This window comes from Lithobates pipiens, unplaced genomic scaffold (assembly GCF_037356315.1).
Source record: "Lithobates pipiens isolate NorthernLeopardFrog02 unplaced genomic scaffold, aLitPip1_a1.2 Scaffold_8, whole genome shotgun sequence".
Classification (NCBI taxonomy): Eukaryota; Metazoa; Chordata; class Amphibia; order Anura; family Ranidae; genus Lithobates; species Lithobates pipiens.
Window position 1 is genome coordinate 71,643,246 of NW_027507903.1, and position 24,204 is coordinate 71,667,449.

The window sequence follows — 24,204 nt, forward strand, 5'->3', positions numbered from 1 at the left end:
TCTTTTGTTATTTAAGTGGCCATTTAATAGAGGTGTATGGGAAACAAAAAACAAACAACAAAAAAAATCAATCATACTCACCTAGGTGAATGCAGCTGGTCCAATGCTGCATCTGTCCCCTGCCGCTTCTAAGATTAATCTCTCAGTTCTCAAAGACCGATGTTCACTCAGTACTTAGTCTTCAGTGAGCAGAGGGCTGGTGACTGTTAAAGTCACTGTCTCTCTGACTTCCCCTCCAGAGCTCTCTATAGTGCCGGTCTGTGGAGGGGGGTGGGAGCAGCTGCCTCAGCCTCTCAGTAATGTGCTGAGAGGCTGAGCCAGCTGCTGGTCAGGCATCTGGCTGGATCCCTCAGAGTCTGGATGCGACCTCACAGGGTGACAGAAGTGCAGATTTAAGTGCACTTTTGTGACCCACAGGATTAACAGGGCCAAAAGAGCTTTGACCCTACTTCTCCTTTTAATATTACCTGAATTTGTGTTACTTGTGAAAAGGGAAATGTCTTTATTACCTCATTGTGTATATGTAGGCTCTGATTCCTGCTTTGTATTATTGCACAAAGTAGCACATTGCTCATCCTATCTCACTGTAAGTCTACCAGCTTCAAGATTGAAGAATACATACTCTGCAGTACTTAAAGCTGAACGCCCACTTTCTTTTCACTAGACCTGAATAGAATGGTCAGTCCCAGCATAGCTCATACCTCTGTACCATGTTGTTCTGTTGTCTGCAGATCCTCTGATATTGTGCAGATCCTCTTAGTTGAGGCTTTGTATCATGTGACACTCTATATAGTCTGATTGTAGGGCCTTTGAGCCACTTCCTGCTTCATTTATAGCCTAGAACACACCCCTCTGTATTCTTCGGAGTCTGCAAATGATATAACTTTCTTCAGCTCTTGTGGGTGGGATGAAATACATCCCTATAAGCATTCAATCCATCCCAGTCACATCTGTAGGAAACCTCCCAAGTCCCTAAAGGTTTAGCACTGAGCAGTTCGGGGTGTACCAACATGGTCTCCGCCACCTTCCTACTGCTGGCGTCCAGCTTCTTTGAAAATGTAACGTCAAAACAGCATCACAGATGTCAACATACTTTATTCATACACACTCACTTTATTGCTAAAAATACTCTGAAATACAAGACGTGCCTGGGTGTAGTAAGATGTCCGCTGCCATCTTCTGACTGCAGGTGTTCTGTCAGATTAGCAAACCTGGTAGCGGTGGACATGTGCGCAGCTGAAGGGACAGCACTTCGTTCTTAAGCCGATGGGTTTGCTATTCTGACAGAACACACCTCACAGAACCCAGCATTATTCAAAACAAAACCCATTCGTACACAGCCTGTTCTGATAGCTAGCTGTGCTGCTGGTGGCCAGGATTGAATGGATCACAATTTAGAATTCAATCCTGCCCAGTTATATATGCCAACCAGTTTGAACAGGGAGGATCCCGCCCTCACAGAGCCCACCCTCTCAGATCCTGCCCTCACAGAGCCCACCCTCTCAGAGCCCAGATCTCTGTGATCTGGTGCATTTGCATATGAAGAAAACACCTTCATAATGACCACCCATAGCCCTTCTTCCTCTGTAGTCATGCAATCAGCCATTATTCTTTGGCAATCTGCAAGAAAGGAATGACACCTGCTTTGCATACTGAAGAGTGATCTGCATTTGTATCACTCTTCAGAGAGCATGTGACAGGTGGTGAGGTGTTGTATCACCTCCTCATCACATATTTTAACCCCCTAAATGCTGCACTGCAGACATGTACACTGCACAATTGCAGTGTCTCCATTCGCTAGAATTGATTGTGTCTGACAGGCAGTAGTGCCCACCAAGCACAACAGGAGGTAGAGTTCCCACCACAGCCATGAATTAGAGTCTTGCAGTCCCCCCCAGCCACTGCCCCTTCAGCTAAAGGGGAGCTGTTGGGGGGAGGGTCGGTAAAACCTAAAGGAAGCTTAATCTATTAGACCAAAAAAGAAAGGAAGGAAAAAGTAGGTACTAATAGACCGTAGGCAACTAGCTGAAAAATAAAAAAACAATTCTCCAGCAAGGGAAGGTCGATCATAAAAATGGATGAGATTCTACTCAGAATTTAGCCCATTGGGCATCCGTGTTCTCAAATGGGAATTCCAGAAGACTTCTCGCTAGCAAAGCAACCTGAAGACATCCCCTCCTCTAGGTGGTCTTTTAACTCTGTCAATCCCCTGTATTTGTAGAGCTGCGAGATTGCCACCATGTTGATCCAACGATGTGTGCGAGAGCCTCGGCTTCCTCATTGGCTGAGACAGCAGAGGGAGCCATTGGCAATGTCAATCACAGCCAATGATGAGAGAGGGGACGCGGGCTGAGCTGCGGCTCTGTATGTCAATGGATACGCACAGCATCGGCTCAGGAACAAGCCTGCATGGATGCCCCCATTGCAAGCTGCTTGCTCTGGGGGCACTTGGCAGGAAAGTGGGACCTGGTAAAGAGGAGGATTGGGGCTGCTCAAAACCACTGCATAAAGCAAGTAAGTATGACATGTTTGTTCGTTAAACAAACACAAAAACTAGACGCACTGTCCCACACATTATACTTCTGCTCCTGGGGCTCATGCCTTTTCTGCCCAACCCTTTTTCTCCTTGTCCCAGGCATGATTATATAATATATTTTTCTACAATTTAGACCCCTTTCGTTTGCAGGCGCTATAGCATTACAAATAGCGCCTGCAATGCGCCCCCAAACAGCTGCTCCATTGCTTTTACACTGGAGCCGTGCGCTGGCAGGGCATCAGGAAAAGTCCTGCCAGCAGCTTCTTTGGAGCCTTAGTGTTTACTGCTCCTCCACCGCTGCTCTCCATTGAAATCAATGGGGCAGCGCGGCTATACTGCTGGCAAAACGCCGCTATTGCGATGCATTGCGGGCAGTTTTAACCCTTTCTCAGACACTAGTGGGGCTTAGAAGCACCCTGCTAGCGGCTGAAATGTGCCGCAAATCCGATGGTAAAACATTTCTAAAAATAGCGGCGCTCTACCGCCGACGCTATGGGCGGCACAGTGTGAAAGGGATCTTAAGGCAATCTTTAGGTGGATAAACTAAGGGAGAAGGTAGACACAGCAGAAACTGAATATAATGAGTAAAGGTAATGTGTTAGAATACAGTGTGTTTAGTGGCTACACATACACTTTACAAAAATCAAAGATTTGTGTGTGACTCAGGTTGGGTTCACAGTTGTGAAATCACAGACATCGCATGTGCAAATCACATGCGATGTCTGTGCAATGCAAATTCAGCCATACAAACTCTCTGGCTGAAATCGCATTGCGTTTGCACCAGAATGGTGCAGGACCCTTTTTTTGGTCCGCACTGGAATCAGATTGCATGTTCACACCTATGCAATCCAATTCCTGCACCATTTTACAGTTCAAACTGCGATATTAAAACCGATCTGGGTGTCAATAACTTTACATTAAACCCCGAACGGTTCACAGGTGTGCGATTCCGGTGCAATGCGGGAACTGGCACTGGATCGCAGGGTTTTCCACCAGTGTAAACAGGGACTAAAACTAGATTTATGTGCATGTTGTTTGTGCAAACACTATACACACATTACAAATCATGCCTTCAACAATGACAATTTGTTGCTTTTCTACTAAAAAGAATGAGAACAGAGCAGAAAAAAACATTGATCATGTGACCAGTCTTATATTTGTTCCCTTTATAGCTAGAATAGCACATTTCTTGTCCAAGAGATGGTTTGTAAGGTTCAGGTTCCTGCTTGTTTCTTACCTGCCTTACAGCATGGTCACTGTTCATTACAGAATTCCAATATTCCCCTTTCGCCGCCCACATGAAGGCCCAGAAACACCCACAGTAACCGTAGGACCCACCCACATCAACTCCCACAATGCTATAAGTTGCTTCCATAGCCTGCCCTGAAACTACAGAGGCTAAAGGCATGATGGGTCATGTAGTATTAGGACTGGTAAAGGAAGGCAACAGGAAGTCAGAGAACTTTGAAATTCAGGCAGGAGGAGAAGTGACATCACAGACACAGAAACCTGCTTTTTACAGCTGAAGTAGAATAACGTGAAAAACTTATGCCGCGTACACACGGGCGGACTGTATGGCGCACTTAGTCCGTCATACAATCCGACGGACAGTCCGTCATACTTTCGACTGAACGGACTTGACCACACACGGATGCACAAACAGTCCATCGAAAGCTTGCGCGATGACGTGTACAGCACGTACGACGGGACTAGAAATAGGAAGTCGAATACACAGCAAAGCACCCTTCCGCCGTGTAAATCCTTTCTGGGCATGCGCCATTCTTAGTCCGTCGAACTAGCCTACTGACGAGCGGATTGTCCGCTGAAACCAAAGTACGACGGACAGAATTTCGAAAAATCCGAAATACTTAGTACGCCAGACTGCACGCTGAAAAAGTCCGCTGAAGCCCACACACGAGCGGACTGTCCGCTGAAATGTGTTTCGACGGACTAAGTACGCCATACAGTCCGCCCGTGTGTACGCGGCATTAGAATGCTCTTGGGTAGCTTGAGATAAAAGTGATGCAAAATAAGAACTAGGCGGGCCCTTTAAGATAACATAGGAAATGTGGGGAGAACCCAGAACAGCTCTGAATTTCTCACAAGATCAACATGTGTTTTTGCAGCTATCAAACAGATATAACAAAATACTTACAATGGCGGCTGCAGAGCAAGCAGTGATCACAGCATGGCAAAATGCTTCCAAACAGGGAACAGACGATCAGTGATAGCCTCAGTAGGAAGCGCTCGTTCTTCAGCTCTGTGACCCAATCGAGGGACACCAGCGGCGATCGGGTCCGCTGGTCCCACGGTCACGGAGCTCAGGATCGGGTAGGGCACTTAAAGAGCAACGTACAGGTACATGCTTGTGCCCAGCCGTGCCATTCTGCCAAAGTATATGTGCAGGAGGCGGTCCTTAAGCAGTTAAGAGATGAGGTTTTTCCTTTTTTGTTTTAGATATTTATAGGTTATAACCCCTTTTTTTTTTTTTTTTTTGGGATTATGTGCTGTTTGGGCTATTTCCCTAAACTCCCTGTCTATGAGATGCAACTAGATGCAACTAGAAGTGAGAGGCAATTCTACAAAGTGAGACTTGCCATCTTAGTCAGTTGTCACTGGAGCAGATGCCCTCGTTGGAAGATTTCCCCTTTTTATTCTGATCCTTTGTTTTGTCCTTTATACTTATCTTTTGAATTTTACTTAAAGGGGTTCTGCACTCAGAATAAAACATTTGCCCATTCTCTTGCCTCTAGTTAATATATTTCATAATGCCACCTGTTTTTTTTTTTGCATTCACCTACCTTTTGTAATCTTTAGTAGTTTATTTTAAACCCCTGCGGCGATGGGCGGTCTCTTGCGGGGATCAGCGTCATTTCCTGCTGAAGCCCGCACTGTCTCCTGGGATCACGAACGAGATCCCAGGAGACAGTGCGGGCTTCAGCAGGAAATGACGCTGATCCCCGCAAGAGACCGCCCATCGCCGCAGGGGTTTAAAATAAACTACTAAAGATTACAAAAGGTAGGTGAATGCAAAAAAAAAAAACAGGTGGCATTATGAAATATATTAACTAGAGGCAAGAGAATGGGCAAATGTTTTATTCTGAGTGCAGAACCCCTTTAAAGTCGGCCATACATGCATCCATCTGTGGGCACTGTAGTTGTACTGAAGTCGATCTACTCGCATTCTGTACAGCCCCCCTGTTGGGCAACAATTTATTTAATCATTTTTATTTTGTTTTCTTATACACAAATACATAGTACACTACACATAAACAATTTGCAATACGAACATAGAAACATAGCCAGAAAAGCCCATTAGGGCAAAATTCTACAGTATTCATGTATGACTATAAAGAGAGAAAATAAATAAAATGAAAGGAGAAATCACCAGTCCCAGCTTGTTCAGCAAATTATACTCCTATGCTATAACCTAAGTGGTATATATAAGTATACCTCACTACAGGGTCACTCGATGTATAGTTATATAAAGATATTATCATAGTAGCTTATCTCACATCAATTCCATTGGGGCAACCTGAGGTGCGTTTAACCATGCTTGTTTGTTTTTGTTTTTTTTGTTTTGTTTTTTAATACAATTATGTGCTGTGGGAGGAGCTGGTGAGATACATTTCCTAGCCAATAATTTCTTGATAAGAAAAGTAGGTGATTAACAGCCTACATTAAGGCTGAGTTCACACTGGTATGAATTGGATGTGGGTATCCCCGCATCCAAATCAAATGACGGGAGATTGTGACCGGCTCTAAATGGAGCGAATTGCACAGGGGTCTTGTGCGTCTTTGGCTCTGTTTCAGGGCCAAATTCAGGCCTGATTCATGACCCTGAAACGGAGAACGGGGACACACTGGACCCCCTGCTGTGAACCACATCCATTTCAGGTGTGAATTAGGATATTCACACCCCTTAACTGTGTGCGGTATAGAAAGCATTATATGAACGTTGTGACCTGTATCTTTTGTGAAGGAAGACCGATTATTATGGGAGTCTCTCTTGCTAAGCAGGAAAAAAAAGTCTTAAAGCGGAGTTCCACCTGGGGAAAAAAAATACTGCAGCTGCTGACTTTTAATATATGGACACTCACCTGTCCAGAGAGCCTGCGATGTCAGCACCCGAAGCCGATCTTCGGATCGACGCACGGGTGCTGCCACCACCATTATTGGTAAGGGAACCAGGAAGTGAAGACTTTCGGCTTCACTCCTGGTTCCCTACTGCGCTTGTGCGAGTCACACTGCGAGTTCTAAATGGTCCCTGCTGCTGTCTTCTGGGACCTGTGTGTCTCCCAGAAGACAGTGGGTTGGGGGGTGAGAGGAGGGGGCAGACATAGTGTAGTTTGCCACAGAAAGTGTGCCAATCGTTGCCCAGAAGTGAGAGCAAATACCTGGATTTGTCAGGTATCTGCTTCCCCCCTTAAAGGTGCCAAATCTGATACCAGAGAGGAGGGGATCCGATAAGCGGAAGTTCCATTTCTGGGTGAAACTCCACTTTAGCCCTTTCGCTGACAGGCCCTTTCCTCCATTTTGTACACTCAAGTGGCCAGACTGTTTTTGCAATTTTTCCTTTGCTTTATTATTTTTCACTTACAGCTTTCAGAATTTGTGAGAGACCCCCCAAACCATACAGGTGATACTCAAGAAATTACAATATTGTGTAAAAGTTCATTTATTTCACTAATGCAACTTAAAAGGTGAAACTAATACGTGAGACTCATTACATGCAACACAAGATAATTCAAGCCATGATTGGTCATAATTGTGATGATTATGGCTTATAGGTCATGAAAACCCCAAATCAACAATCTCAGAAAATTAGAATATTGTGAAAAGGTGCAATATTCTAGGCTCAAAGTGTCCCACTCTAATCAGCTAATTAAGCCATAACACCTGCAATGGGTTCTTGAGCCTTCAAATGGTGTCTGGTTCAGTAGGAATCACAATCATGGGAAACACTGCTGACCTGACAGTTGTGCAGAAAACCATCATTGACACCCTCCGTAAGGAGGGAAAGCCTCAAAAGGTAATTTCAAAAGAAGTTGGATGTTCCCAAAGTTCTGTATCAAAGCACATTAATAGAAAGTTATGTGGAAGGGAAAAGTGTGAAAGAAAAAGGTGCGCAAGCAGCAGGGATGACCACAGCCTGGAGAGGATTGTCAGGAAAAGGCCATTCAAAAGTGTTGGGGACTTTCACAAGGAGTGGATTGAGGCTGGAGTCAGTGCATCAAGAGCCACCACACAGACGGATCCTGGACATGGGCTTCAAATGCACTTGGAAACCAAGGACCCAGAGTATGGAGGAAGAATGGAGAGGCACACACTGCAAGATGCTTGAGGTCCAGTGTAAAGTTTCCACAGTCTGTGTTGATTTGGGGAGCCATGGCATCTGTTGGTCCATTGTGCTTCATTGAGTCCAGGGTCAATGCCACTGTCTACCAAGAGATTTTGGAGCACTTCAAGCTTCCTTCCACAGATGAGCTCTATGGAGATGCTGACTTAATTTTCCAGCAGGACTTGACACCTGTCCACACTGCCAAAAGCACCAAAACCTGGTTCAATTACTGTGGGATTACTGTGCTTGATTGGCCAGCAAACTCGCCTGACCTGAACCCCATAGAAAACCTATGGGGCATTGCCAAGAGAAAGATGAGACATGAAACCGAACAATGCAGAAGAGCTGAAGGTCACTATTGAAGCATCCTGGTCTTCCATAACACCTCAGCAGTGCCACAGGCTGATAGCTTCCATGCCATGCCACATTGAGGCAGTAATTGCTGCAAAAGGGGCCCAAACCAAGTACTGAGTACATATGCATGTTTATACTTTTCAGAGGTCTGATATTGTTCTATGTACAATCTTTGTTTTATTGCATGTAATATTCAAATTTTCTGAGATTGTGGATTTGGGGTTTTCATGAGCTGTAAGCCATAATCATCACAATTATGACAAATCACGGCTTGAACTATCTTGCTTTGCATGTAATGAATCTATCTCATATATTAGTTTCACCTTTTAAAGTGGTTGTATTTTGGTACTTTTACCAACAGGAAAGCCTATAATAAGACTTACCTGTAGGTAAAAAAAATCTCTTAAACCTGTACGGTTTAGGAGATATTCCCCTCACAATGTGCCGGTGACTGCAGTGGCGCATGCGCACAGGGGATTCTCGGCTGAAGAAATCTGCGCGCATGCGCAGGAGTGACAATATCGCGGCTCCCACTCACAGTGCCGGAGCCGTGATACCCGGAAGAAACGCTGAGGGAACATGTCAGCTCCCTCGGCGTGGATCGGGCCAGATGTCGGGGCCTTGTTCTAAGGTAAGTATTTCATAATGAACTAGTGCGGTGCATACTAGCTCATTATGCCTTTTCCTTTGCAGGTGAGTAAAAAAAAAAAAAAAACTTCAGCGGGTATACAACCGCTTTAAGTTGCATTAGTGAAATAAATGAACTTTTGCACAATGTTCTAATTTTTCCAGTATCACTTGTATATTTTCTGAAAGCACATGATCAGTAGAATAAAAAGAAGCTGCTACTGATTTTGTAGACTTTTTTTTTAGGTGTTTGCACAAATGTTTATTAAACTAATATATTTGCAAAAAATACACTAAAACCATTAATTCGCACATAAAAACACAGCAAATTTTACAAAATTCTTACTAAATATAAAAGCTTAAGGCCCCTTTCACACTGGGGCGGTTTTCAGGCGTTACAGCGCTAAAAATAGCGCCTGTGTAGCGCCTGAAAAAAACTGTCCCCTTTCACTCCAGTGTGAAAGCCGGAGGGCTTTCACACTGGAGCGGTGCGCTGGCAGGACAGTGAAAAAAGTCCTGCTAGCCGCATGTGAAGGAGCGGTGTATTCACCGCTCCTAAACCGCTCCTACCCATTGAAATCAATGGGACAGCGTGGCAATACCGCCGGCATAGCGCCGCTGCAGCATCGCTTTGCGGGCGGTTTTAACCCTTTTTCGGCCGCTAGCGGGGGTTAAAGCCACCCCGCTAGCGCCCGCAGCCCGCCGCTAAAGCGACGGTAAAGCGCCGCTAAAAATAGCGGCGCTTTACCACCAACGCCCGCACCCCCCAGTGTGAAAGGGGCCTAACCTGTATTGAGTTAATAAATAACAAATATTTGTAACTTTTAAATTGCGCCTTTTTGCGGAATGTTGAAAATTGAACAGACGCAAAAGTGTAAATATCCTAATTCCTCTAAAAATCTGAAGGTTTTAATTTTTCCCTTACAGCTTTTAGAATTTGTGAAAGACCCCCAAAACTATATATTTTCTGAAAGCATATGACCTCTAGAATTAAGAGAAGGTGCTACTGATTTTTTTTAGACCCCGCGGTGTTGACAAATCATGGCTTGAACTATCTTGCTTTGCACGTAATGAGTCTATCTCATATATTAGTTTCACCTTTTAAGTTGCATTAGGGATATTCCAATTTTTCGAGTATCACCTGTATATTTTTTGAAAGCACATGATCAGTAGAATAAAAAGAAGCTGCTACTGGTTTTAGACCCCGTAGTATTTGTGCAATTGTTTTTTAAACCAATATATTTGCAAAAAATACACTAAAACCATTATTGGCAGATAAAAACACAGCTAATTTTACAAAATTCCTGCTAAATCCCTATAATAAATATTTGTAAATTTTAAATTGCGCCTTTTCACAAAATGGTTATAGTCCAACGTAGCCAAAAATGTCTCTAAATATCTGGAGGTTTTCATTTTTCACTCACAGCTTCCATAATTTGAAAAGACCCCTCAAACTAGACATTTTCTAAAAGCACATGACCTGTAGAATATTTAAAAAAAAAAGTGCTACTGATTTTTTGGGCCCTGAAATAATTGAGCCAATGTTCATCATATCGCTATTTTCACAAAAAATACACTAAAATCATTAATAGTGCACATAAACACAACGTAACTTACAAAATCCTTGCTAAATTAGTACTAAAGCATCATTCACATGTGGCATACTAAAGCAGGGATATGCAATTAGCGGACCTCCAGCTGTTGCAAAACTACAAGTCCCATCGTGCCTCTGCCTCTGGGTGTTATGCTTGTGGCTGTTAGAGTCTTGCTATGCCTAATGGGATTTGTAGTTCTGCAACAGCTGGAGGTCCGCTAATTGCATATCCCTGTACTAAAGGGTACGCCCATGGAGGGCCATGTTTACCCGCACAGAGATGCACATGTGTTTTCCGTGCATCCCCGTAGAGGCAGTCTCATGTATGTCAATTGGGATGCAACGGCTGCACAGGCATAACAGCTGTTCCCAATCTGATATCCGTGTAGGTACATGACCCTGAACGCAGACAGTATGAGCTCAGGGACATGCATGCGGACCTACATGGATGTAAAATTGGCTCTGTTCGTGCAGGTGCTACATCCCAAATGACATCAATGGGACGGTCTGCACAGAGATGCACAGAACACCCACCTGCGCATCCCTGTAAAGGTACACTGTGTATGCCCTGTGTGAACAGGGCCTTGGGCCCCTTTCACACAAGCACACCGATTAGGTCTGCCTGTTCCTTTTTCAGGTGGGCCCAATCGGACCATCCATTGTTCTCTGTCGAGAGACTGATGTAGGGGTTAATAACTCTGATCAGCTGGTTGTAATCCGAATTGTAATCAGAATTGTTCAGTAGAGTCGGCTGGTAAATCAAGGGCACATATACAGTATAGCTGGGCTTAGAATGAAGCCTATCACAGAAGAAGAGAGCTGAACACAGGGGGGTGGGTGAGGAGCTGTTAATGTAGCTGGAAGTGCTCTGGGGTCTCAGCTCACAGTCTGCAATGATCACTATACACTAACCACACTAAGGCTCCGTTTCCACTAGTATGACTTGTCATGCAACTTTGGACACATAAAGTTGCATGAAAAGTCACAGCCCATTGATTTTAATGGCATCCGTTCCTATCTATGCGACTTTGAAAAGGTACCTGCACTACTTTGATCCAGAGAGTGTAAAGTTTGATCAAATGTGCACTCTGTCACATCAAAGTTGCAAAGTTTCCACTAGTGCAACCCTAATGGTCTGAGCACTGTTGAGCCCCTAGAAGCCAGCTTTGGGGAACTTCAATTACAGGAAGTGGCACCCGCAGAAATATGTGAGTGGGAGATTTTCTTTTTCGGTAGGGGAAGGCAGATATCAATTTTTTTTCATAGCCCGTTATTTCTCACTCGATTGATTCATACTTCATACAGTGGATAATGTAGGCAGTCCCACCCGTCAAAACACTTTTGTGTCTTTAGGACTTGAATTAGACTTTTGTCTGTCTGTCTGCAGAGGCTACTTTTTGAACCAATTGAGATTCGCCAGTTAATTATTCGAGCTTATGGCTTGAAAGGACAACCCCTTTTTTGGTAAAATGTTCACTACCAGGTGTGTGGGGGCATCTTGGGCTATTCGCCATCAGGAGTCAATGGCTCAGCATTTTAAGGCCATTACATGATCTTTTGTTCATACATTTACAGAATTTTACCAGATGGATATCAAAGCTACGGAGGATACCGCTTTGGCCGCAGTATGTTTTGGGCGGCAGAAGTCCTCCTCAGGTGGCAGCTTCTTTGATTGTGTCTCCCTCCCCTCAAGTGCATTGCTTTAGGACATCCCATGTAGTCATCATTATGGATGCTCTGTGACCCGTGATGTACGATAAAGAAAACAGGATTTTTTTGTCATACTTGCCTGTAAATCCGTTTCTTGTAGTACATCATGGGACACAGAGGTCACTCATCTTTTTTGGGCTGTTCGTTGTTTTGCTACAAAACTGAGGTCCTTCCTATGTAGGAGGGGTTATATAGGGGTGGACTTCCTGTTTGACTATCTGCCAGTGCCCATCCACCAGTAGGTGACGGATTTTACAGGTACAGTGCCTTGCGAAAGTATTCGGCCCCCTTGAACTTTTCAACCTTTTGCCACATTTCAGGCTTCAAACATAAAGATATAAAAATTTTATTTTTTTGTGAAGAATCACCAACAAGTGGGACACAATTGTGAAGTGGAACGAAATCTATTGGATATTTGAAACTTTTTTAACTAATAAAAAAATGAAAAGTGGGGCGTGCAAAATTATTCGGCCACCTTGCATTAATACTTTGTAGAGCCACCTTTTGCTGCGATTACAGCTGCAAGTCGCTTGGGGTATGTCTCTATCAGTTTTGCACATTGAGAGACTGAAATTCTTGCCCATTCTTCCTTGCAAAACAGCTCGAGCTCAGTGAGGTTGGATGGAGAGCGTTTGTGAACAGCAGTTTTCAGCTCTTTCCACAGATTCTCGATTGGATTCAGGTCTGAACTTTGACTTGGCCATTCTAACACCTGGATACGTTTATTTGTGAACCATTCCTTTGTAGATTTTGCTGTATGTTTGGGATTGTTGGAAGATAAATCTCCGTCCCAGTTTCAGGTCTTTTGCAGACTCCCAACAGGTTTTCACCTGTGTTGGTCCTGTATTTGGCTGCATCCATCTTCCCCTCAATTTTAACCATCTTTCCTGTCCCTGCTGAAGAAAAGCAGACCCAAACCATGATGCTGCCACTACCATGTTTGACAGTGGGGATGGTGTGTTGAGGGTGATGAGCTGTGTTACTTTTACGCCAAACATATCGTTTTGCATTGTGGGCAAAAAGTTTGATTTTGGTTTCATCTGACCAGAGCACCTTCTTCCACATGTTTGGTGTGTCTCCCAGGTGGCTTGTGGCAAACTTTAGACGAGACTTTTTATGGATAGCTTTGAGAAATGGCTTTCTTCTTGCCACTCTTCCATAAAGGCCAGATTTGTGCAGTGTACGACTGATTGTTGTCCTATGGACAGACTCTCCCACCTCAGCTGTAGTTCTCTGCAGTTCATCCAGAGTGATCATGGGCCTCTTGGCTGCATCTCTGATCAGTCTTCTCCTTGTCTGAGCTGAAAGTTTAGAGGGACGGCCAGGTCTTGGTAGATTTGCAGTGGTCTGATACTCCTTCCATTTTAAAATGATCGCTTGCACAGTGCTCCTTGGGATGTTTAAAGCTTGGGAAATCTTTTTGTATCCAAATCCGGCTTTAAACTTCTCCACAACAGTATTATGGACCTGCCTGGTGTGTTCCTTGGTCTTCATGATGCATTTCAACAGAACCCTGAGACTATCACAGAGCAGGTGCATTTATACAGAGCCTTGATTACACACAGGTGGATTCTATTTATCACCATCAGTCATTTAGGACAACATTGGATCATCCAGAGATCCTCGCTGAACTTCTGGAGTGAGTTTGCTGCACTGAAAGTAAAGGGGCCGAATAATTTTGCACGCACCACTTTTCAGTTTTTTATTTGCTAAAAAAGTTTAAATTATCCAATAGATTTCGTTCCACTTCACAATTGTGTCCCACTTGTTGGTGATTCTTCACAAAAAATTTAAATTTTATATCTTTATGTTTGAAGGCTGAAATGTGGCAAAAGATTGAAAAGTTCAAGGGGGGCGAATACTTTCGCAAGGCACTGTATGTATGACAAAAAAATGCTTTTAGTAACAGGAAAATAAAACTTTTTTGACCGGACATCCACTTTACTTTTGCAAAATTTTGGAAAAAGCATATGATAAATGAAGATCACCTACACATTTTTTTTTTTAGCATCTTGAAATTTTGGCCGCTGTTTCTTAACATCAGTAGAGAAGTGCGGAAACACAAAAATTTGCGAAACACCAGTTGGTTAATCTCTCTTATCCCTTGCCTGGTGAAGATCTCAGGATGGGTTGTTACCATGAGATGGAGGGTGAGAAGGAATGCAATGAGCTTTGTCTACCACAAAGGTGATAAAATGTCCTTTTCAAGGGGGTGTGGCCTGCAGTGGACCGTAATGGAGGCTTGATGCCAGAGTTCTGCACCGCTGACAGGATCCAGCGCAACTTCAAGTGTCATTCCGACCCAACTATTTCCATATCAAAGAACAAATACTACAAGTGGCTAAATCAACTAAACCACTACCAGCACCGTACACTAATGTCCTCCTTTTTAGCGACCTCTCCAAAGCCACAATAGAGATGAGAAGAGCATTTGCCCCCATAACCTCGCTGTTACAGGAAAACAATCACATATAAGTGGGGTTTTCCTACCAAGCTACTGGTAACATACCAGCAACAACTAATTCCCATCCTTACTCCCAAAGATGGGTACAAAAAATTGACCAACTGGGGATTTCTCCCTCTTTCTGCCACGGAAACCGGAAACAGTGGCTCCTGCCAGCAACCTCCACCATTCCGGAATTGGATGCATGAGCAAGACGATACCTTCAACAACATGAAGGCCTTTAGTCCTCCGCAATCATAAGATCCCTCAGGGGCGCAGTCATAGGATCGAATCCACTCCCTCAGGTTATAGTGTGCCACAGTCGTTAATTTTTATCTTCGTTTTTTTTATTTCTCTTATTTTCGTCACTATCTGTGTATCTTATTGATTGACCTAACTGCTGTCATTCTGTAATACTTTTGACATTATCATATAGATCCAAAAGGTATACCCGGTAAAGTTCTGCATATAATAGACATACTTTGTGTACTTGCATACTAAGGTACTTCCCTTACACACAGTTGGGAAGGGTACAGTGTGCGTGGAATCTTGCTCCCTTTGTCATCATCCCAGGGCACTCCCCGTTACCATGGCCATGATTACATCACTAAATGTCAAAGGCCTGAATTCCCCCTTTTAGCGCAATCGCCTATGGAAAGAAGCGCTATCTCACCGCGCTGATATATTTTGCATACAAGAAACGCATTTCGCCAAAGACAGCCCCCCCCCCCCCAAATGCACGCACAAACGATACCCACACTGCTTTTTTGCCAGTGCCCCTGCCAAAAAAAGAGGAGTAATGATCGCAATTAGCTCATCTGTCTCCTTTCAGTTACACCATTGTGAGGCTGACAAAGACGGTAGGTACTTGATTCTCTCCGCAACGATAGAGACCCAACGCCTCACCTTGAATCTTTACGCACTGAACACTGGCCAAAAGAAATTTTACAACACCCTGATATCCAAAATGGCTCCGTATAGAGCCAACCCAGTGGTACTGTGTGGGAATTTCCACTAAATAATTGACAACTCCCTAGACACATCTAACCCTTCAAAATGGAGGCCCTCCGCCTTGTTCTCTCTTCTTCAAAATGAAGACCTCTATGATCCCTGGAGATGCACACACGATATGGAGCGAGATTACACCTTTTACTTCAACTCCCAGAAGTCTTACGCTCGGGTCAACATGTTTCTCACAGATAGATTTCTCCTTCAATCGATCACTGAAGCGCGCATAGGCACAATCACCTGGTCTGACCACACACCAATATCCATCACGTTATTCAATTGCAGAAAATCTACACCACACAATAATTGCAGACTAAACACATCCCTTCTCCAGCATTTGAAGAAGAGATGCGATCCGAGATTGAGGCATAATTTGATAACAACCTGTATTCTATTGATGAACAATCTATTATTTGGCATGCACACAAAGCTTTCTCACGTGGCCTTTTTATGAAATTTGGAGCACATCCTAAAAAACAACATACAGCCACCACTGAAAAATTATTACAACAAATTAGAGCACTAGAATATGCCAATAAACAAACACCATCCACCAAACTATCCCTAGGCCTTAAAAATCTAAGGTACCAACTCAGTGACCACCTACACAAAAAATTTGATTATTATATAAAACGCCTTAGACTCCAATAATATTCCTCGGCCAACAAATCGGGTGCGTTCTTGGCCAAACAAATGAAAAAACATTGTGCCAATAGCAAGATACAGTTCCTGACCAATTCCCAAGGCAGATGGTTAAATAACCCTTTAGATATAGCGAAGTTCGCCAAACTCTACATCCTTAAAGAATCAAAACAAACAACCAATCCTAAAATTGAAGCTATAGATTTGTTTTTCTCGTCTCTTCACTCCCCCCTCTATATCCACCGAGCAACTAGAATCCATTTGTATGCCCTTCTCTCATGAGGAAGTTCTTAAAGCTATTAAATTGCCCCTCCACAAGGCGCCAGGACCTGATGCATTCCCAAATGAGTACTATAAACACTTCTCTGATTTGATCACGCCACACCTATGCAATACCTTTAACCAGTATACCTCTACAGGCAAAATCCCCAAGGAAGCCCTGATGCCGCGTACACATGATCAAACTATCCGGCGGACCAGAGACCGCTGAACAATCCGCCCGTGTGTGGGCTCCGGCGGACTTTTTCTTCCCAACATCCTCTGGGACTGTGACATCACAAGGGGCGTGATCACCATTTGACATCCCCGGTGACCCCGCCCCTTATACCTATATAAGTCGCCGCACAACGCGTCCCTGGCATTGCGGCCAGATAGAGCGTTGTGTCAACATTGGAAGAAAGAAGAAGGCAGTGACAAGACCGGGCCAATGCTAGTAAAAGAGCTGTAAGAAGATGGCAGAGGCCCGGCAAGAAGAAGTGAAGAGTGGGACAAGACCCCCGAAACAACCGGCCAAAAAACACTGATTAGTGTGACCTGACGGCGGGGGGGGGGGGGGGGTCTCCTTGCTGTCAGAATACAATAGCTCAGCAGGGAGTATTCCCCCATCCACACACTCAAAATCAAGTCAGATTTATTTATTTGTTTATTTAGTTTATTCCTCTGGTTGAACAAAAACAAAAAAAAATCTCTCACATCCATGGGCTGCCTCCCTTTTTGTCACAGTGACAACAATCACCGGGACCAATAGAGAAAGTAAATCCATCCAGTGAGGATACATATAGCAATAAAAACCTGATGGGTGATCTAACCTTTCCCCATTCAATACACTAACATAAAACTATTTTTTTTAAAACTATAGTTAAAGGAGAAGAAGCTTGTTTGGCTGTGGATCACAGGAGTGCAGTTTGTTCTGCGCTCCTGTGACTCGATTTCAGCAGACAGCCGCTGAAAGCCTGAGCCGGTGCTTCTACAACCCAGCGCTTCAGTGGGGGAGGAGGGGAGCAGAGCAGAAAGCTGTTGACTGTCACCAGCTCTCTGCTCAGGGAGCTCTGAGAACTGAGCGATCGGTGGTGTTTGATTGCTCTGTTCGCTGTGTTAGAGGCATCAGGGACAGATGCAGCATTGGACTGATCCTACATCCAGCTAGTTAAGTATGATTCTACAAAAACCCAATTCCTATATTTCTCTTTGAAACTTTTAAAATGTGGCATTGCTTACACATTTAACAGAAAGATTACTCTATTAACATTAGTAGTTTTTGTTAGTACTGTAATAATTATGGTATTATCCAACACTTTTTAATAGGCTATACTGTTTTAAAACTTAGCATAGAAATCATACCCTTTCAACATTATTAATATCCAACACTTGAACAGTCTGTATACAGCCAGATCTTTGAAATTGCAGCATGTTAAGAGTGGTTTGCCTGTTGGTGGTAGGCATTGTCTTTTTGTAATGAGAACTGACAATTTGTTTGATTTTTCAAGAAAAAAAAGGAATTTCCAACATAAGATGCAGGAATATACGCATTGTTGTAGTAAAAGTACTACTGCCATATAATCAGTAAACATTTTGGCCAATGGCATAGTTCGATGCAGACGTACACAGCTTACAACCATTGGCAGTATGTAGAATTATTGTGTTAATTAGATAGTACAACAAAATCTAGCCTGTATAAAGGCGCATAAACAAATGGAAGAGGAGAAAAATATAATGAAAAGGTTGAGGAGAGTCGGGTATAGAAAAAAGAAGCGGGATAGAAAGTGGTGAAGGAAAGAGAAGAAGAGAGGACAACCACCCGCTCCAAAAGCTCTGCACCACCTGGGAAGCACTAATCATAGGTACTGGCAGTCTCTGCAAAATCAAGGGTTATAGGGAATTCGGTTATAGGAGTCTCCAACAGGACCCAGGGCTCCCATACGCAATATGTTTATCAAGAGTGTTATTTAGAGAGGCTGTCAGGTACTTCATTCTTTTAACATCTCTGATCCTGGAGTGCAGCTCGAATAGTGAGGGGGGTTCCCTCTTTTTCCACTTCAGGGCCTCCAAACACTGCACTGCAGTTAGTACATGGGCTAAGAGCTTTTTTGACAGTTTAGAGAAGGAGATGGAATAAACGTTTTCAGATCGAAGGGCACCCTAGTACTGAATATGGATTGAAGCAGGGAGTGCACCATCTGCCAATAGGGGGTGAGTAGAGGGCAGTTCCAATAAATATGAAATAGCGTCCCCCTATCTTTACAACATCCCCAACATTGGGGGTCGGCCTAGGGGTATATGGAGTGGAGAAGGTCAGGGGTCTGATACCAATGAAATAGAATCTTATATTGATTCTCTTTATAGAGCATACAGATGGAGCTCTTAGCGGCCTGTGACCATATGAGCTGCCATGCGTTCAGGGGTATATCTACACCCAGGGCCTGCTCCCACTTACCCATATAGGCATGCTGTGGTCCGGCTGGTGATAAATGTCTTTTTTTATTTTTTTATTTTTTTTAGATTTGGTTTTATAACTTTTATAACTAATGCACAAGCACAATTATAATAATTCCCATAGTCAATTTCTATCGCTGACATTTGCATTGTTTCTTGTTATTTTGTTTTTTAGGCACATACTGTAACTCTGCCAGTGCCTGCTTTGTTGCCTCTGATGGGACCAATCTGAGATTATATCAAGCAGTTGTCGATGCCAGAAAGCTACTGGATGAGCTTTCAGATCCTGAGTCCTCTGTAAGTGTTAATCATTTATAATCTTATTTCTTATTCATTGAGGGACACAGATCTTCAGAAACATTTGGGTTATGCTGCTTGCCTGCAGGAGGATTAGGACAAATGGCAGCCTGATATTATCCCTCCTCTTCCTAGCATTCTTCAGATTTCTTTCTAGTGTCTTAGGAGAATGGACGCCTGTTCTGCTGAGAAGAGTTTAGCCTTTCTTTTTGCTAGCAATTTTTTTTTTCATTCAAGGGTGCTTTTTCTTTAGCCAGTTGACCTCCCTAATATTTGCCCACCTTCATGACCAGACCATTTTTTGCTGAACGGCACTCCATTAATTTAACTGACAATTGCGTGTTTGTGCAACACTTTACCCAAATAAAATTGATTTCCTTTTTTTCCACAAATCGCTTTCTTTTTATGGTATTTGATCACCACTGGGTAATCTATGGACTACATACTGGAATTGTTTTTTATTTTTTACTAGTAATGGTGGCTATCAGCCACTTATAGCAGAACTGCATTATTGCAGCGGACATTCAGACACTGACACTTTTGACACTTTGTGGGAAACAGTGACACTAATACCGTGATCAGTGCTAAAAATATGCACCGTCACTGTACTAATGGCTGGGAAGGAGTTAGACATCTAGGCTGGAACAAGCAAATGTTAAGATGTGTGCCTAGCTAGTGTTTGTATACTTTGTGTGGTGCTTTCACTAGGAGAACTAATAGATTTTCTTCCCTGCTTTGCGGGAAAGAAAATCCATCACTTCCCCATTGACGGGACAGAGTTCTGCCTTGTTTACATTGGCAGAGCCCCCTTGTCCTGTGCGAACTCAGAACTCATGATGATCACCAGGTGCCGGCGGTAATCCATTGGCTGGCACCCAGTGATCAACATCTGCTATGTTAAATCACAGCACGGTGGCGGCGTACGCGCGCCCTCCCTACCCGGAAGTGTCTGATTACGTAGCAGGTATGACATCTGGTGTAGCCGTGTCGGCTATATCTAGGTTATATGGTCAGCAAGCGGTTAATCAGGATTCCTTTACTAGCTGCTGAGATGGTGTCTGTACACAGTTATCCAGATTGGGAGCTTCTCAACACTAGCTTTGGAGGCCCTACCTGGACCCTGCTGGATTGGACGATTGTGGATCTAGCCTGGGATGTAACCTTCAGGCATGGTGTTTTCTAGACCTGAGTGTACTGTTAGGCATGAAGCTCTTTCCAGGTTCATAGGTTTGGCACAGTCCTGTGTCACTTTATGTGTAGGTATGTGGGCCGAGCAGCGGGAGCTACCTTGTTACCAGAGCTGCTGGTCACTGTTTACAAATCCACACTTTTTAAAAACAAAATAGGAGTGCTTTATTGAAAACAATTGTACAATATAAAGACATACACAATGACATGGTACAATGCCTGACATATCCAGCGAATGGCAAACATAAATCCCCACTTTTTAACATTGAAGGAATGAGCACTGAGTAATGGCTGTGTTCCTTCCTGCCAGTCATCATAGTGGGAGCACCTTCCATTCATGTCTTACTACAAGTGACAAGTGGTACCAGCATCCTGCTACCAGCAGCTAGTTTGTCAGTATTCAAAGCTTAGCCTTGTACCCTCAGATATATTGCCAGAACCCCAGCAGTGCAACAAATTGGATTACAGATGCATGGGGAACAGTCCTGCTGCCCCGGGTTCCCACCAGTTCATTGTTCACCAGCAATTTTGGTGCTGTCTGCAGTTTTACCCCATGAAGGACCTGGCACAACCTGGAATTTTGCCCTCTGAGTCTATGCTATCCTTGGAGTCTTTCTTCACTCCGCTGGGTTCAGCCCCATCCTCAGCTCTATCCCAAGAGGATTTTGCCTCAGTTCATCAAGATATTGTGGCACTTGAGGAGGGCTTTGTTAAAAATTAGACTTACCCTGCTGTGGATCTGGATTTTAGGTTTTCTTATCACTTTAAATATTTAGTTTGAGAAGGAGAGGTGGGCAGATGATGTCACAAAATGCACCTCCATTATTGAAGGAACACCTTGTATTCACTTAAAAAGAATACACGGTTGTTTCTGTATGGCCAAAATAACGTGCGAGTGACACTCTTCTGGCAGCTGAAGGGAAGACGACCTTTTGGTACATTTAGTGGTTATTTGTGGAATGTGGTTGTTGAGTCCATACTTCTATTTTTTGGTTTTAATTATCTATATATATCAATCTTTATGGTTCGAAAATATCTATCTATCTATCTATCTATCTATCTATCTATCTATCTATCTATCTATCTATCTATCTATCTATCTATCTATCTCAATGGAACACTTTGATTTTGAGCCCTGGAGACAGTATATTCTTTTTGGTTTTCTTTTGTTATAACCAAGCTGGTCCAAATGAAATATTTAAAGTGACAGCAAACCTGGAGTTCTCTGATGGGATGTTTATATATAGCAGAATAAAGAAAGAGGAAAGGGACCCACTATTGTTTGGGCTTTAACGGCACGTACAATAATCAAAATAAGTTCAAACGATATTTATTATCAAAATATGTAGGCAAATATAACAATCAAAGAATGAAAAAATAGACATCACAAAATAATTAAAATACATGCAATAGTATCCGTAATGTTATGACAATTGTAGATGAACAGGTCACCCATGTAACATGTGGTGGGCCAGGGTGCTCAGAAACCCTACGCGTTTTGGGAAAGTACTGGTCTTCATCAGGGGTAAATCTAGAGCAAGAGGTGTATTTCTGATGAAAAGCATAAATAACAGAATATTAATGAGACAGAACGGTCAATAGGAAATGAGGGTACATCTAGACATTATTGTACTTACATGTATAATTACAGAGGCAGATGCATGTAATGTGTTAGTAGTTAAAAGTGACACGGATCAAACAATTGTCAAGCATGATATTCCAGTGTTCAGGACTAGCCTTTCTGAAAAAACTCTGAAATAAAAAATGGGGGGGGGGGGGGGGGCGGGAACCTGAAAGGACCCCAATTCTCTGTCTGATGGAGTGAGACTGGCTGCAGGGTAAATACCGAGGGGGCCACTGAGGCACAAGTGGCAGGAGATCCTGAAAGAAGAGAGGAGAGAAGGATGAGGAAAGAAAAAAAAAAAAAGAGGAGGACAAGGAAATATCGGAGCCCCTGTGGTCAAAACAATGGCTCACAGGGCTCCTAGTCAGGGGGTAGAGATATATAGCAGAATGGTTTTATTTATTGGGACTTTTCTATTCTGAAAATCTCTTTCATGCATGTCGATCTGTTTCATTGCTGCTGAGGCTTTTTGTATCATTTTAAAATATGGCCCCTTTCACATGGACCCCTCCATTTGGCAGACTCCGCATGCTCAGCGAAGGGTCGCTCTGTTGATCTCCGCTGAGCAGGCGGATGACGGGTCTGCCTCTGCTCACTGTGCTGAGACAGACCTGTCAGTGCCCCACTCTGCTCTATGGGAAAATTGGGTGAAAAAGGACCGCCTGTATATTTCCATCCGATCTGCCAGACGGATGGAAAATAGGACAACCATCTATCTGCATTTTGCAGATGGGATCGGATAGTGGCAAATGTCAGCAGACATTCGCCGCTCCATAGGGGAGAGTGCATGGTCCAATCAAATCCGCCTGAAAAACTGACAAGCGGACCTGATCGGACAGCCCGTGTTCTTTTAAAATTTCACTAATGTATGTTAAATATTTATTTTCCCCACCCATGGTGAAGGGTATATTATTAGTGTGCATCATGTCGGTTAGTTATGGTTAAGGCCTCCCCAGCCAAGACAAGTTGGGCTCTTCTCACACTGAGGCAGTTTTCTGGCATTTTAGTGCTAGAAATAGCGCCTGTAAAGCACCTGCAAACCGCCTCCGATGCCGCCCGAATGTGAAAGTCCAAGTGCTTTCATACTGGGGTGGTGCGCTGGCAGGATGTTAGAAAAAGCCCTGCAAGCAGCGTCTTTGTGGTGGTTTGAAAAATACCCTGTCCGTTGAAATGAGTGGGCAGCACTTCCGAAACACCCAAAAAGCGTTGCTTAAACAGCGCTAAAGCACATCTAAAACCAACAGCGCTTTAGCACTAACGCACAAGCGAAAAGGGTCTTGTTTTTATGGAGCTGTGTCTGACTGTGTCTGACCCATGCCGTGTGCAGGATTTTGTTTGGGGAATTGCTTTGGATGTCAACGAAAGCTTTGTTTAGGCATTTTCTTAGCTAATTTTTGAATATACGTAAATATTAGTCCTATTTTGAGATTGTGCTGGGTTAAGCCATTTCACCTGCACTTCATTTTGCCTTTCTCATCTGTGGGTTACCAGAATTGTAATTGGTTTGTTCATACATAAGGTTGGCTAAATCTTGTGTTAGTGGGCAAATGCAGCATGCTTTCAGATGCATTTAGCTTGTATTTGAAATCAATTTTCTGTGCTTCAGAGATCATTCAAAGTTCCATCACCAGTTCTTCTGACCTGTTTATGACCCTCTAAGCTGCATCAAGACATTTTAAGCTGCTTTTGCATTACCTTTGACCAGTATATTGGTAAAGCATTTCGGGTGCAAACCGATGCCATGTACATTAGCCCATATTGTGCACACACTGATGCAGCCATAAAACAATAGCATTTTCCAACACTCATGCCCAGTAGCCAGGCAGAAAAGGATCAGGTAGTAAGTTTCACTTCAGCACCATGCATATGCTGATTATTGATCTTCTTTTCTTTTGGGGGGAGGCATTTGTCTAAACTAGTACCATTTTATATTTGAAATAGATGTTTACTTTGGGATTTGTCTTGCACTTTTCTGTTGTACATGAAAATAATACTTGTTATTTTTTACACTTTAGAAACTCATTGGTGAAGTCTTTAATATTGTAAGCCAACAATCTACTGCTCGCCCTGGCTGTATCATTGAGCTTGATGCTATAACAAACAAGGTATGCAAGTCTGTACTGGTTTG

General features: G+C 43.4%; 1 protein-coding gene across 1 annotated transcript in view; it reads left to right on the forward strand.

Annotated features, from left to right (window-relative positions):
- DMXL2 (Dmx like 2) overlaps positions 1 to 24,204 on the forward strand; it is a 283,261-nt gene that overhangs the window by 122,329 nt on the left and 136,728 nt on the right. Inside the window, exons 13-14 of the mRNA XM_077471038.1 lie at positions 19,143 to 19,264; positions 24,092 to 24,181. Coding sequence (XP_077327164.1) covers positions 19,143 to 19,264; positions 24,092 to 24,181 — 212 coding nt within the window. The remainder of the gene's footprint in view (positions 1 to 19,142; positions 19,265 to 24,091; positions 24,182 to 24,204) is intronic.